This window comes from Opisthocomus hoazin, chromosome 1 (genome assembly GCF_030867145.1).
Source record: "Opisthocomus hoazin isolate bOpiHoa1 chromosome 1, bOpiHoa1.hap1, whole genome shotgun sequence".
NCBI lineage: Eukaryota > Metazoa > Chordata > Aves > Opisthocomiformes > Opisthocomidae > Opisthocomus > Opisthocomus hoazin.
This window is the reverse complement of record NC_134414.1, coordinates 33,497,944-33,512,647: the sequence shown is the minus strand read 5'-3', so window position 1 is coordinate 33,512,647 and position 14,704 is coordinate 33,497,944. Positions and strand designations below refer to the sequence as shown.

Sequence of the window (14,704 nt, the reverse complement as noted above, 5' to 3'; positions counted from 1 at the left end):
CTGGCAGTGCAAGGTGGGAAGCAGGCGAGGTTGGTAACTTGGCCATTCATGTTTGGGAAGCGGGGGTAGTGAGCAGAGGGAATAAAGTGCACAGATGGCTTCTTTAAATTATGAGAATGCCTTTGGATAGGATAGGAAAGGTAACACAGCATTTTGGCAGAATTTCCTAGCTACTCTGCATGAGGGGGGGCATGCAGGCATACTTGGGAGGAAGGTGGGTGACAGCAAATTAATATCTCATCTAGGTAGTGACTCAGTGCTTAAGCATAAGACCTACTGCCATTTTACTTGCCAAAGGATTCCTGAGCCACTGAGAAGAGGTGTCCTGGCAGATCAGACTCAGGACCTACAGGAGGGCAGTGCGCTCCTGGAAAGCCAGGCAGGCACTCCAGGAGATACCAAAATGGACCAAACACCTATGTTAAGGCACCTGATTCACCCTGTAATAACTAATTTCTTGCTAAAATCCCTCCCCCTCCACTGTCTTTGGCACCAAGAAGCAAACAACATTGCCAGAAAGCCAAGACAAATAAAAATCCCAAGAAATGTGTGGTTTGTTACCAGTCTGTGCTAATCCTGACTGAAGCAAGGTAGTCAGATCTGGCATTGTAAGGCTTTTATGCCAGTTATTGTGCTAGTGAACCTATACTCTTTATGGGGTGGCTATTTTCTGCCTAGTGTTGCTTTATAGAGCATCCTTGAAATAACAGTGCAAATGTTAACTGATCACAGCTTTTAGTTAGAGAGATTTTTTTAGCTGATTTGCTGAGTTAATCAGCCAATGTTCTTCTTGCCTATACTGGGTGATCATACTCTGGAGTTCAGAAGTGGTATAGTCATATTTAGGAAACATGGTTTATTACCTGAAGCTTTGGTTATAAGAACAGATTGCTTATGGACCCAACCATTAAGAATTATTAACCTGCTGCTGTGCTAGCTGCAAGCTCAGGTCTCTGCTACCTTGGACATTTCTCCCTTGCTTGGTGTACAAAATGAGTAGTCTAGATCTATGGTCAGGCAGTACTCATCCCCTCATCGTTTCATGAGGTCAGCTGAAGTCATCTATGTACAAGATCACTACGTTATTGTTGAATGCACCCTTGGAGTTGCCAGAAGTCCATCTGGGGGTGCAGATGTCTGCCAGCTGCATGCATAAAGGTGTTCTGTGCTAGGCATTTGCAGTGCAGAATGCCTGAAGATGGGAAGCAGCATGAAGGTTACATGCCTACACAGACATTGGCAAATACGTTATGCAGAAAAAAGAATCAAAAGCTTATAGCTGAAAGCATCTTTGTTTATTCAGTGTATTATATACAGGTGTCTCATGAACTCATCTCTTCATCCCCTTTTATCTGGAGCCACGAGAACAAAAGTGTCTGTATTTCCCTCAGGTTATTTAAAACATACGTATCTGCATGAAAAGTATGGTTGTAGTCAAACCTCACAAGACAGCTGAATGCAGAAATCAGGGAGAGAGATTCTTCCATGACACACAGCTGACCTGATACGTTTTAGGGAGCAGAGACGGTGTCTGCTTACAGAATGCTGGAGACTGGCCGTAACTGAGGCAAGGAGCTGGGACAAGAGGACTCAGACAATGCAGAAAATACGCTGTCTTAGATATATGGGCAGCAAGGGTGGGTATTGCTGAGCTGCTGAGGTCAAAATAATTACAAGATCTGGGGTTAGGACAAAGCTTTTCCTTTTGCCCTCCCAGCCTCAACTGAGACTGAAAGAGACACTTTACTCTCCTCTGCAGCATGAGGAATGGTTTGCTTTCAAGCTTATCTTGGCCAAGGAAAGACAAATCTTGGAGGCTCAGTGTCCACTTCTGTTTCTGTTGAGAAGTTTAGGACACAATGAGTGTGGTCACAGTTGCATTTACTTCAAAATCCACCAAACCCCTCAAGGCCAGGTTGGATGGGGCTTTGAGCAACCTGATCCAGTGGAAGGTGACCCTGTCCATGGCAGGGGGGTTGGAAGTAGATGATCTTTAAGGTCCCTTCTAACCCAAACCATTCTGTAATTCCAGACCTCACCTGACTCTGTATTTCCTCTCTCCAACACAAAGCAGTGTTCCCTCTCCTTCCCTTAATTTCCAGTTTGGGTGCCTTGGTGGTCATCCAACATTTGTATGATCTCGATAAAAAATGTAAATAGTCTAGGAGCATTAGTCAATCTGCTACCATTTTAGGGACCTTGGGCTTTTGTGGCACCTCTGTCTTATGCCCCTGCCTGAATCATACGGCAGTTTAGTCTCCTGAAAACTGAAGTGCTTTTGTCTGCCTGAAGTGTCCACAGGCTCAGAAAAGAAATGGCTTAATGATTTGTAAAATGATGAACACAAGGTCAGACTGGATGATATGTACCCCTGTAGTCTTAAATACAGTTAAATCATCTTGTCCCTGTTACTCGAAGCATTACCAACTACGGACTCTGGGAAATAAAGGAAAGAATGTGCAGTCCCACTACTGCAGTCTTGAGTTGCTACAGTTAAGTACAAGTAGAAGAGAGAAAAATGAGGAAGTAAACCAGGAAGAGAAGGTAAAAAGGAAAGGCAAAAACAGGCAAAGAGAGGGCACTTTTGCAGAGAACAGTTTGATCTGCAAGAAGGAAAATGGAGGTGAGAAAAGAACTTCAAGCTTGCTTGAATTAATAATGCAGATAGAGCACATCTGAACACAAAGAGGGAGAAAAGCAGAAAAGCATCAAGTAAAAGCAAGGATGCATACAAGGCATCTTACAAAAATTACTTTTAGTTTCTGTTGAAACTGGTGAAAAGGATAGACCTTTGGAGTGAAAAATGACTCAGTCAAGGGAGATGCCGTAAGCTGATTTAATTAATCTGGAAGTCTAATACGAGCTTCTTGTTTTGAAAAATCTTCTACTCTATTTTTCCTTTCCTTTTAGTGCTGTAGGTGTTCGGTTCTTCTTAGTGCTAATCATTGGTTTTGGGGGGCACACAGCGAATCAGTCACTAATTTGACTAGGCGGAGATTTCTTAGTTGTTTTTCTTTATCCTAAGGTACTTTCTCTCTGTCTTTTCAGTTAGTGCAGTCATGTTGCATGGCACCGTAAGATCTCTGATGACTCTATACACCCAGTGAAAACTCTTGAGAGTGAATATATTTAGCGTCACAAGACACCCCCTGTTCTAGTTTTGTAAACACAGTATCTGCCACTTTTCAAATACTTTCGATTTTCAATCAAATTTGTGCATTTTGCCTTTTGGTATGCTGCCCTTCTGAATACATTTTGCCTTTCAAGTAAGACTTGCTATGGTGATAGTGAGGACTAACCTCTGCCACTTTTCCTTGTGTTGATTTTTTTTTCCTGGATCAATCCCACTGGTTTTAATACAATTAAACAAACACTGCCGTGCTCCCATTGAGCAAGGCAGGCAAAATGTGGGCTCAAGATGGTGATGTCATTGCCGTGCTGGCTGTTTGGCTGGGTTCTGACCTCAGTGGAGCCTTGCTGCCAGTGCCTAATACAGCTAATGCGTAATGAGATCACTATCTGCTTTCTGAAAAAGCAGACAACTTAAAATAGACTGCAGGAGCACTCGTGGATTTTTTCTGTCGGGTATAGGCAGCCCAAGTGAAATCTAAAGTGCGTTTCTGCAATGTTCATCCCAAGTTGTTTATGACATTCCCGGATATTCATCATGAAATTCTTCTGCAGCCCATTGTAATACACAAAGACTCTAAATCCCTCTAGGCTTCACAAAGATTTGTGCAGAGATTATGAATGAGTAGCAGATTAGCACCAGATGAAAAAATCTGTTCTGTTAGAGAGCTAATCTCAGTCAGTTTAGTCAATGGCCGGGTTTGTTGTGTGCCTTTATGGCGAGGTCTGACAGATCTCTCTCCCTGTATTTGGAATTTCAGTCAAAATCAATGTTTTGGTTTGGATCGAGTCTTTGTCCTCTCGGATGGCTGACCCCCTCTCCAGCATCTCAGCCGCGCTTGTGCCTGCCGCAGGCAGCATGGCTGTACCAGGCAGGGCTCTGCCAGGCTGCAGCCAGCTAACAGGCAGTGCAGAAAGCAAGCTGTGAGAAGGCTGAAGATAATGAATTAAAAGAGAAAAGAATTCAGAAAAATTAAAGCAGATGCAATGGCTTCCAAAGCCAAGGGAAGAACTGGGGAGGAGGGAGAAGGCTGTTCTGCTGAAAAGAGCAGCTGCATGTGCATCACGCTGTACTCAAGGCACAAAAATAGGTCTTGCTGTTTTCAGCGTGCCCTGGCCGAAAGGGCAGTGGAAGATCAGCATCTCCCGCTTGCTTGTCATAGTTTCTTAAAGGAGGTTATAGTGAGGCAGGTGTTGGTCTCTTCTCCCCAGTAACTAGAGATAGGATGAGAAGCAATGGCCTCAAGTTGCGCCAGGGAAGGTTTGGGTGGGATATTAGGAGAAATTTTTTACTTAAAGAGCGGTCAGGCATTGGAATAGGCTGCCCAGGGAAGTAAGTGGTGGATTCACCGTCCCTGGAGGTGTTTAAAAAAGGTGTAGATGTGGCACTTCAGGACATGGTTTAGCAGACATGGTGTTGTTAGGTGGATGATTGGACTTCAGGATCTTAGAGGTCTCTTCCAACCTTAATGATTCTCTGATTCTATTTATTTTCCCGAGAGTAGTCACACGTGGAAATCCAGTCTGAACTTTGTGGGACTGTCAGGCACCGTAAGGTTAAAACAAAGAGGAGCGATCACATGAACACACAGGCTGCATGCAGCTCTCCCTGTGCCATGCCAGGGTGGTACAAGGGTGCACGGTCAGCGGCCTTGGCGCAGGACTAGGAGCTAGTTTTGCCCGAGTTTTAATCCTGGTTAAATCATCGAATCCTCTCTGTGATCTCTGACAAGCTACAGAATGTAGGTATAGAAAAGTCTTATTAGTCCACATAATCCAGTTCTCTACAATACAGGATTAGCCTGTAATCTTTATTCACTAGTATTTCATGAGATGGAGCTTCTGACACACTACCTGTAGCACAGTTGCACAGTCTGCTATTCTCACAGTCAGGAAGGTTTTCAGTTATGTTGCTTTAAGATGAAAGTATTAAAAAAATCTCCCCCTATTATTTCCCTTTTTGCCCATATCATGAAGAGCAGCATTAGAAAATTGGTATTCTAAATCATAACACATCTAAACAAAAAAGGATCAAGGTAAACAATTCTTCCTACAAACAGAGCTGTTCAGAAATAAGGTGCTTTAGTGATGTCTCTTGGCCTGCCCTGCAAGCAGACGTCCTAAGGGCAGGCTGTACTTGTCCCCTTCTCCTCGCTGATCCACCATTGCCTCCTAACACCCCAACTGGGCATGACCAGGAGCTGTGACCCAGTAGCAGGAATAACAGCAAATACCCTGTATAAAATGAAATGCTCTCATCTGTCCACGGAAATGTTAAAAGAGCTAGGAAAAATGTTAAGAATTACAAAATCTTAAAACTAAGATCTTACCTAAAGTAGATTTTTCTTGTTAGTGTAAGTATGTTCCAGTTAGGCCAGGTACTTAAAGCTGTTTGGCTGAGTGGGGTAGGTTGCCCTTTCCAAATGATCCCACTTAGAAGTGCATTTCCCCTTGCCTTTGAGTCTCTAATTTTAATCTGCATTTTGGTTAGAAAGTTCCTACATGAGACCCCTTGGGGTTTCTAGCAGGGGTGTTTCATCTCACCTCATCCATTTATCTTGACATTGCCCTCCGCACCGCACCCTCGTAGGTGATGCCTTGGGTGAGCATCCATTTCAGTGCTGGTAGTTTGGTTGCACTTGTAGTCATTGCGTTGCACATCTAACTTCCAAAACTAACATCAGCTGATTTAAACTGGAAGGTTTGTAAATATTAGAAAGAGTGTGAAAAAGCTATTCTTATGTCTGTGTTTTATTCCTAAAATTCTTAAGACTTTACTTGTATTAATAAATTAAACATGCCCAGGAACATTCCCAGGCACTGGAATCCCTGATTGTGTCCAATGTGCCCCATGCGTGTGCTTGCAGGCCAGGCAGGATACAGTGGGTAACTACAATTACACAGCTGAATCAGACCCAGCGTCTCTTACCAGTAGTGACCTGAGAGACCAAATTAAATTACTTTTTCTGTGGAACACATCAAAAGTTATGTCAATAAATAAGAATAACAAGTTATTACCATCATCTGAATGCATGAGACTTTTACTAGTGTGCAATATATCTCGTCTGTACAACAAAGCAAAATGAACACATGGGAGTTATCTCTGCAGGATTTGGTTCAGCTCCAGAATGTAGACACCTAAAACTGGTGCCTAACTGCAGGTATTTTTGTGTGAGCTACAGTCTGTGTTCCTACTGTAGTCGATGGATATGTGCTCAGTACAGCTCAAAGATCTAGAGAGCAATTCAGCTAACCAGATTCAGGAATTTCCTTTAGGGAAAACTGAATTGCTCTCCAGACTCCTTTGGCTGCATTAACTAGACAACTAAATCCTACCTGTGATGTCTGTGGGCTCTGCTTTATATATGTAGACAGATGGTATGGTCTGCGCAAGGCTTTTTTACTGCCCACACAGCTCTCCCCAGTGCAAGTGTCGGATCTGTCCCTGGTATTTTCAGGTACAGTTTTGTCTGGGTTATTACCAGCACTTGTGGTCCCAAGGGCCTCCTTACCTTTTCACAGACAAGAAGACTGCACTTGCTTCGATCTTTGGTTTCTTTAGTTTCTTTGGGTGCTTGATCTGCCAAATTATCAACTAAGTCTATGAAAACACAAGAATACAGCAAAAAAACTAGCCATGGTCAGGCAATCCACCATCTTCTTCTCTCTGAGAGGTGGGAGAAGTGTTCTGGAGGTGTTTCTGTTGATTCAGCAAGTGTGGTGGTTGAGTCCATGTAGTGTATCTGATATCAAAGAGCAGAAAAAAAATAGTACCTTTGGTTAGTGCAAACAGCAATATAATTAGTGTTTTTTTGAAAAAACTCATCAAAAGAGTGTGGTGATTTGATTGTATACTTTTAGCATGTCACATTGTTATTGCTGGGTTATCCAAAAACGTCTTCAGTTAGGAAACAGCTGGTATTGTCTTCATGGACACACGCTTTTTACCTTGCCGAGTAATTTTTTAAACAAATTAGCTCATCTATTGCATAAATAAAATAATGTTGCCTGTAGAGGTCTAAAGTGTTTTCTGGTTAATGTTTTGTTGGCAGTTTGACTTACTTTATTTGACTCTTTTGTACTCAATTTCTTATCAGTTAATGAAAATATTACACTACTGTTGTTAATGTACCCATTAATTCATTTAATTCTTTTAGACATTAAGGAAAACAGCTTATTATATTATACAGAAATAGGTTATGAATTAACATAACTCATTACATATACATTGGTGTATATATAGATATTAATCTACAACGCCTAAGTGTACTCCTGTGGTTTGGCTGTCCTATAAATTGCCTCTAGCTATATGATCACGAATGAGCAAAACATTTTTTGCAGATGTGAAGATCATTTTTTGCCTATAAAATCACTGCAACAAAAAAGCAGAAGATGGTTATGACAGATCTGGGTCACTAAGACAATGTGATGTGCAAAAGCAAGATGTTAGAAGCAGCGATGTATGGAGTTCTTTTAGAGACAGCAGATACAAAGGACCTCCTTGCTTGCCAGGTCTCATCCCTTTCTGTCATGTCGTATAGTCTCTTTGGTAAAATGATCAAGCTCCATCTTTATGCATTACTCACCCCAGAAGACTATTCTAGTTCTGTTGCGATTAGAAACCTTTTAGTAGTTTGTGGTTCAGTTTTTTTGATGGATAGTTAATATTTTCTCCTTTTTTCTTGTGGCTGCATCTTTTTCAGTTTGTATTTATTCTTTTTCGCATAGGTATGATTTGAGTCCTGTGCAGAATGGACGAGGCCATAGCAGTATTGTGCACAGCACATTAATACTTTTTTAACTCACCTGAATCTGACTGCCCAGAATCATGTTTGTCTCAGCTGTGTCACTTTAATAGCACATAGTGACCAAGACACCTAGTACTTTCTCCTCTGTTGTTTCCAACTGACAAGTCCCACGGCTGAGATTAATGTTTATACTCAAGGGTATGATCTTGCACTTTGTCCTACTGTCCCTTTTGGGACAGAAATCTAGTATTTTGTATTATGTGAGAAATTACAGTAAGAAGAATTTAAATGAAACTTTCAAAAATGTGAACTTCTAAAAGTCTTGCTGAGAAAGTGGGATGATGAAAAATATTCTGATTGCTCAGACACTAGGGGATCAGGTCAGTTACCCACACATCAGTGTATAATCGCATAGGAAGGACACTCGGCCTCCAGCAGCTGCTCGGGAAGAACATTGGCTCCCCATTTGTCACAGCTGCTGTCCCTTTCCACGTGCTCGAGTATCTGGCAGGTAAACAACTGAATCCTGCCCTAGGGATGAGATTCAGGACGAGATTTAGATCATAACCTTCAGGTTAGGTCTTCAGTCTAGGTGTCTACAAGCAAATTAGGTGTCCAAAGCCGTCCTTAAAGTCATTAGGAGCTAGATACTAGAGCAAGTGGTGCACTGATCAACTTACCAGTTGTGAAAAAGAAAATGTGAAAGAGTTGAAAGAAGTAGTTAATTCCCTTTGAGACAACAGAGAATGAGGTTGCTTGCGAAAGGTCTTTTGATGTTTCAGAGGAAAAAATAAAAACATTTGCACCACAGTAAGGAAGAAATGAGAAACAACAATGATGGTAACATACATCTTCCATTTCTTCATTTTTGTTCTTTAGCTGCCCACTAAGGCAGTAATGTTGGAAGACAGAATATGAATGAATCTGAATAAATCAATAGTAAGTGAGAATTTCAAGCTGGTGTAATTCAGCCCGCAAGGCAGGGCTCCTCTACCATTTATTCTTGTTGTCTGCAAGGCTCCTTATGTAAATATTTGGGATTTTGGCAGGGTACTTTCTCTTTGTTATTGAAGTGAAACATTTGCTGCAAGCGTACTGAATGAAGTCTGCTTCATAATTATTTGCAGTAACAACTCGGCAATGGAGACTTATGGTTGTAAGACTGCCAATTCTGTATTAATATGATCTTCTTTTCTCCCTCTCCTGGCTGCAGCAAGCACGAAGTTGGTGTAGGAAGTCTGCAAAGCAGAGCAAGCAACCGTATGCATCTGTGTCAACAGATCCCTGCTTCACCAGTCTGCCAGCCTTTCTTCCTCAGAGCCATCGATCTGTCCCTGAACAACCAAAGGAAATGGGTCAAAACAAGGTACATCACGCAAATGGCCTTGGCCATCATCTTGGTTTCTCCCAGCAGGACTTGAGACACAGTGATCAAGGAGACTTCACACGCAGATCTAGCAGTGCTTCCAGCATTTCATGGTCATTTCAACGAAGCAAGTCTCTGTTCTGCTTGCCCACAGTGAAATCCTCCTCAGCCTCAGAGACTTTTCATTTCAGTGAACCATCTCAGTTTTTAAATACTGGGTCACCTGCAACCAGGTTAAAAACATGGAGATGCAGCCCCAGGCTTAACATTGACGACTTGGACGGTGCCCAGGAGACTGATGTAGACACAGGGATGAAGCTGTCCTTTTCAGACCTGTCTGTGGTCTCTGCATACTCTGCCCTTAATGGGTTTTGCAATGACTTGGAAACCTCTCTTCCCTCACAGAAGCAAACTGTTGGTAAGACTAAACAAACAGCCACCAGTGGAAGGCCTGTATCAGCCATGTGCAATACCTTTGAGTCAGTTGACGGTTCACTGCCTTCTCTCTCTGAATGGTCTTCCAGCTCATTCACGTCAGCATCTCTCTCCAAGCAGCCCAAACAGTCCTCGAGAGCAGCTCCTTGTTCTCTGGGTGATCGTGGTGGTGTTTGCCCAGCTTCACCAGCTAACGAAGAAGAATTTTACATCTGAGGTTTCTCTATGCTACATCTTCCAGGGAAAACATGTTCTACTTGTGAATGACAGCAGTGGGCCCACCTTGAGCTCGGAGAAGGTTCCTCACTGAGGAGAAGGTGATGCAGCAGAGCATGCTAGATATTTGAAGAAAGCATTTGGATCCCTCAGAGATAGGTGTCCCCAAACTGTGTATACTAAAGCAGTCTGAGCTTGCACCCTGTACATTTGTGCAGGAGGGGATGATCAGAAGCTTGTCCATGGCAGTGCAAGGTGGCTGGTTTCAATGACTGACCCTTGGACTTGTGGTGAAGGAAACGCCAGAAGAGGCACATAATGCAGTTTCTTTGACAGAAAATGAAGAGTCATTTGTGACACAGAACTGCTTTGAATTCTCTGAGAAATTCCCTTAACTCAGGAAAGATGGGAGGAGAAAGAGGTCTTCTTTCCCTTTCACAGGTTCCAAAGGCAGTTCTAAGCACCGCAGGTCCCAGTAACACATCTCCAGCAGAGTCAGGCAAGAGGTTTCCTGTGAGGACACACACGGTTCCTTCTAACTTCTGAGAGCTGGCAGTGCTGAGGTGAGGAGAAGCTTTGCTCCCTCTTCAGGGATGAGGAAGCTCTGCTGTATCTGTTACTTTGACAGTCCAGGAGACAGAAAGTGCCAAAAGGGAAACCTTGCAGAACATTTTCAACCCATGCCCTCAAAAAGCCCATCCTTTCCAACTGAAAGGGAGCCATCTGGGCTGTGGTCTGACCCATTCATGGAGACAGTGGTAAACCCAAGTAAACCGTGTTTGCTACTTCTAACTCAGGCAATGCAGAGCTTACCTTTTTGGAATACAAAACAAGGAAGATAACCCAGCCTTTTTATATATTGCTACACCACTAGTCCCAAATATATGGCAGCTCCCTATATTTTAAGGGGTTGCTATTTTTCTGTTAAAAATAATTGATGCAGAAACTTACTCTTCATATTTCCATTGCAAGCATACTTTTTTCAGAGTAGAACACATTTCTTCTCAAATATCTCTCTCCAGAGGGAGAAGAAGTCAAATTTTGCTGGCTTTTCAAGTGATGTTTTTAAAATATGCATTCTTGATAACCTGTTTTTCTCCAATTCATTTGGTATTAAAAAAAAGTAAGTAAAAAGCTGTTAATATGACAGCTAAGTACCTTCACCAGGATTTAAGTTATATATCATATTGCATCATGCATGTTCTGAAAAGTTACATTTTTGGCAGAGAAGTGGCGCTGATTGCAGCTCTGGTCTATCCAGCAATAAAATTACCATGTGTGTAAAAAAAGGTGTATGTATAATGTTGTATGTAACCTATATACAGGTACAGATGCTGAAGACCTACCATGACGGTGTTGTGGTGAATGCAATAGAAACACATTTTGTGGAGAAAAAGGTTGGCTATATTAGCTGGTAGTTTTGCTCAGAAGAGTTGCTGCTTTGAAAAAAAAAAACACCAACAAGCACACAGCTACTCTAAATAATATTTATAAAAAGTGGAACAGCTCTCCTGGCACATTTAAGTAAATGCACAGTTCGTACAAACAATTCTGGAAGAAAGCCTAGGGAAAATTGAGTACAGGTTTATAGGGGAGGAGCAGGGTTTCCGTTAAACCTGCATCCCCAGTTCAGAAGAGACCAGAAGGATAGTCAAGAGTCAGGATGCTACTTCTCAAGGCTTTTTACTTTAGCTGTTATTTTCTCCATATGGGGAAAGAGGCATGAGGCTGAAGTCCAAGTCTCCTCTTTGTGAGATGCCATCGTAGCATGTACCAGAGGTAGACCTTGTCTTTTGTGCTAAACACAATGTATAAATAGGAAAATCTATTCAAGCCCTAAGAGCACAGGAGATTATTGTGCTCCTCCTGCCCTCCAAACTGTTTAGGCTTACTGCAGTTTTGGGTAAACCGTTCTCTTAAGAAATGTCTGGGACCAGAAGTACCACCAATGAAGGATTTGTCATGGTGTGCGTGTGTTTACCTGCTCTGTGCTCCTTCAGAGTCCATGTAGTCTTTCCTCTGACTTCTGTGGCCTTTAGATCACAGCAGACCCAATTTATCCAAAGTTGTGCTCCATGTTATTGTTTGTACCCTGTCAAAATACTTGGAAACCACTATGAGGTCAGTTTTTTCCATCAGCTTGCAATTCCCTATATGAGCAGCAATGGCTAGGACAGTCAGGCTCCACAGGTTTAATTTATGATTCATCATTTTCTGTCATATTTGTGGTAGTACAAAAATAAATCATGAAATAGCATTGTATATTTATGGGACAGCCATTTTATCAACACTAGCCACTTCCAGATATGACAACCAACATGACAAATTTGTTCTAATCTGTTAAAAATTTTAGTATTCATTGTTTGGAACATGGGGGAAAAAAAAAAAAGCCTTTTCACAATATTTTAATAATATAGGTAACATTTGATCTGAACATGAAATCAAAAACCGGTTTGAGCTGATGTGTCTGTCTGATCCTGGAGTCAGGCCAACATCCAGACAGAAGCTGATTGGGGCTTTTAACGAAGAGGAGACTTTGAAACATCTTTCCGCCTGGGGAGTGCCTTCCCGAGAAGGAGTTCAGCGCATCGGGGGGTTGTCCCCTGACATGGCAGGACACGCTGGTACTGGTGGTCTACAGACCAGCACAGGACAGCTCAAGCATCAATCATGAGGCTCATGTGCATTCTTAACCAGCAGCTCTGCAAACATCTCAGCTTCAGATTTAACCACATTAATCCTCATGGGAAGAAAGCCAAATTAGCTCCCATGGACTCTGAATTTGTTCTGTCTCCACTGGTTCTGTCTCCAAATATTTTTGTTCCCCTTACTGATACTTAACCAGAAAGGAAATTTTTAATTGTTTACATTTATGGTGCTTGTAACCAAATTTTGGAACAACTGAGTGTCCTCCTGTCAGGAAAAACAGAGATGATAGTGTACAGAAAACTTTTCGTCTATAATAAAGCAAGTCAGGTTTTGAGGAGTGTTTCACTGAAGGTAGGCCTCATTAATTCTCTTCCCATTATTTAAGAAAGGACTGATCTCTTCAGAGAGTTGAATATGCACAAGTTTCACGGCATTTACTTATGTACTGTATTGTTTTGGTTAAATTATGAACACTGTCATTTGAGAACTGCAGGTTTTCCCTGAACTTTCTCTCCTTCTCAACCCCTGAAATGTGTTGCTTCTGTGAAATAAAATAGAGATGAAAAGTCAGTTGTGCTTAACCTTCTGCGTGTTCATTTATGAAGTATTGCAGACTCACTATTTTAACTGGGCTTCAGAACGAATACAGTGACACAAGCTCTCCAGCTCTTGGCAGTGTGTGTCGGTGGGATAATTACAAAATAAACATAGCAAAAATATTTTTATGTTGGACTGAGCTTTGCCTCTGCAGACCGGATATTTTGATTCACACTGTGTTGTTGTAAATCATTTGCTCCAGTAAAGCTGAATGATAAAATAGGAGCTGTGACACATATTGGTAATCCTGCATGCTTAAATCCCATCTTGGTTTGTTTCATGTACATTGGTCTTCATAATAGTGCTTCCCTATTGTTTCTATCAGTGTGTGGTGATATCTATTATACATTTTTTTATTCCCCTCATGCGATGTGTCTACATGTCAACATTACATTGGATATGCAAAGCTATGTAGGTTTGGCTTCGTTTAGATTTTGTGGTTTAACAAAGTGGGTTTTATATATATTTATAAGGCAGTTGTAGTATCATAGAAACATCAGGAGCTGGAAAAGGCCTCTAGTCCAAAGTGTCTGCTGAAAGGAGACACAAAGCTGTTCAAACTTCAAAGCTTTGAAGTTAAATCAGGTTGTTCAGGTTTGAAAATAGCCAACAGTGGCAAGGTCACAGCATCTCTGGGTAACCTATGCCCGTGCTTAACCACTGTCCTAGTGAAGAATTACTTCCTAATCTGCATCTGCATCTTCCCCATGTTTGAACTTGTGATCTTTCCCTCTTGTTGTTTTGCTGTGTACCTCTGAGAAACTCTGGCTCTGTCTTCTCTATAATTCCCCTTTAGGTGGTGGAAGACTGCCATTGCTCCCACAGCCTCTCCTTACACATCATATACTCCAGCTCCCTCACCATCTTAACGACTCCAACCCCTCTGAACTCTCTCCAGTTTGTCAACATCTCTGTCGTACTGGGGAGCCCAAAACTGTGCGCAGCACTCTGGATATGGTTTGAAGAGTGCTGAGTACGCAGGAATAATTATTTCTTGGGGATAGCAACGCTGTTGCTTATACCACCCAGTATGCTGCTGGTCTTGAACACCGCAAGGGTGCACTGCTTACTCATGTTCAACTTGTTCTTCACTGGGACCCAAAGATGCTTTTCTACAGAGCTGCTCCCCAGCCAGTAGGTGCCTGACCTGTGCTCTTGTACAGGGTTAGTCCAAATGAGGTGCAGGACTTGTGATTGTCCTTATTGTACTTTGTGAGGTTCTCGTTGGCACCTTCTTCCAGCTAGTGAAGGTCTCTGTGAATGGCAGGCCTGCTCTTCAACATATCAGTCACTCGTCCCAGTTGGGGTCATCTGCAAACTTGCTGAGGGTGCATTTCATCCCCTTATGCAAGACATAGACAAAAGCGTTGAACAGCACAGGCCCTGGTGTTGACCTCAGAAGAATGCCACTTGCAGCTGCCTGCCAGTGAGACTTTAAACTGTTGTCCAGTACCCTTCGAGCCTGACAGTCCAGTCAGTTATTCACCCACATTGTAGTCCACCCATCAAGTCCATGTTTCCTTGATTGGTCTGCAAGGATACTGTGGGAGACTACGCTGAAAGC

General features: G+C 42.3%; 1 protein-coding gene across 5 annotated transcripts in view; it reads left to right on the top strand.

The window, feature by feature from the left end:
• Nucleotides 1-13,096, top strand: part of FAM124A (family with sequence similarity 124 member A) — a 45,771-nt gene extending 32,675 nt beyond the window's left edge. For all 5 annotated transcript variants that reach the window (XM_075421318.1, XM_075421290.1, XM_075421300.1 and 2 more), the window contains one exon: nucleotides 9,091-13,096. In XM_075421318.1, coding sequence (XP_075277433.1) covers nucleotides 9,091-9,894 — 804 coding nt within the window. In that variant the 3' untranslated portion in view covers nucleotides 9,895-13,096. The remainder of the gene's footprint in view (nucleotides 1-9,090) is intronic.
• Nucleotides 13,097-14,704: the final 1,608 nt, after the last annotated feature.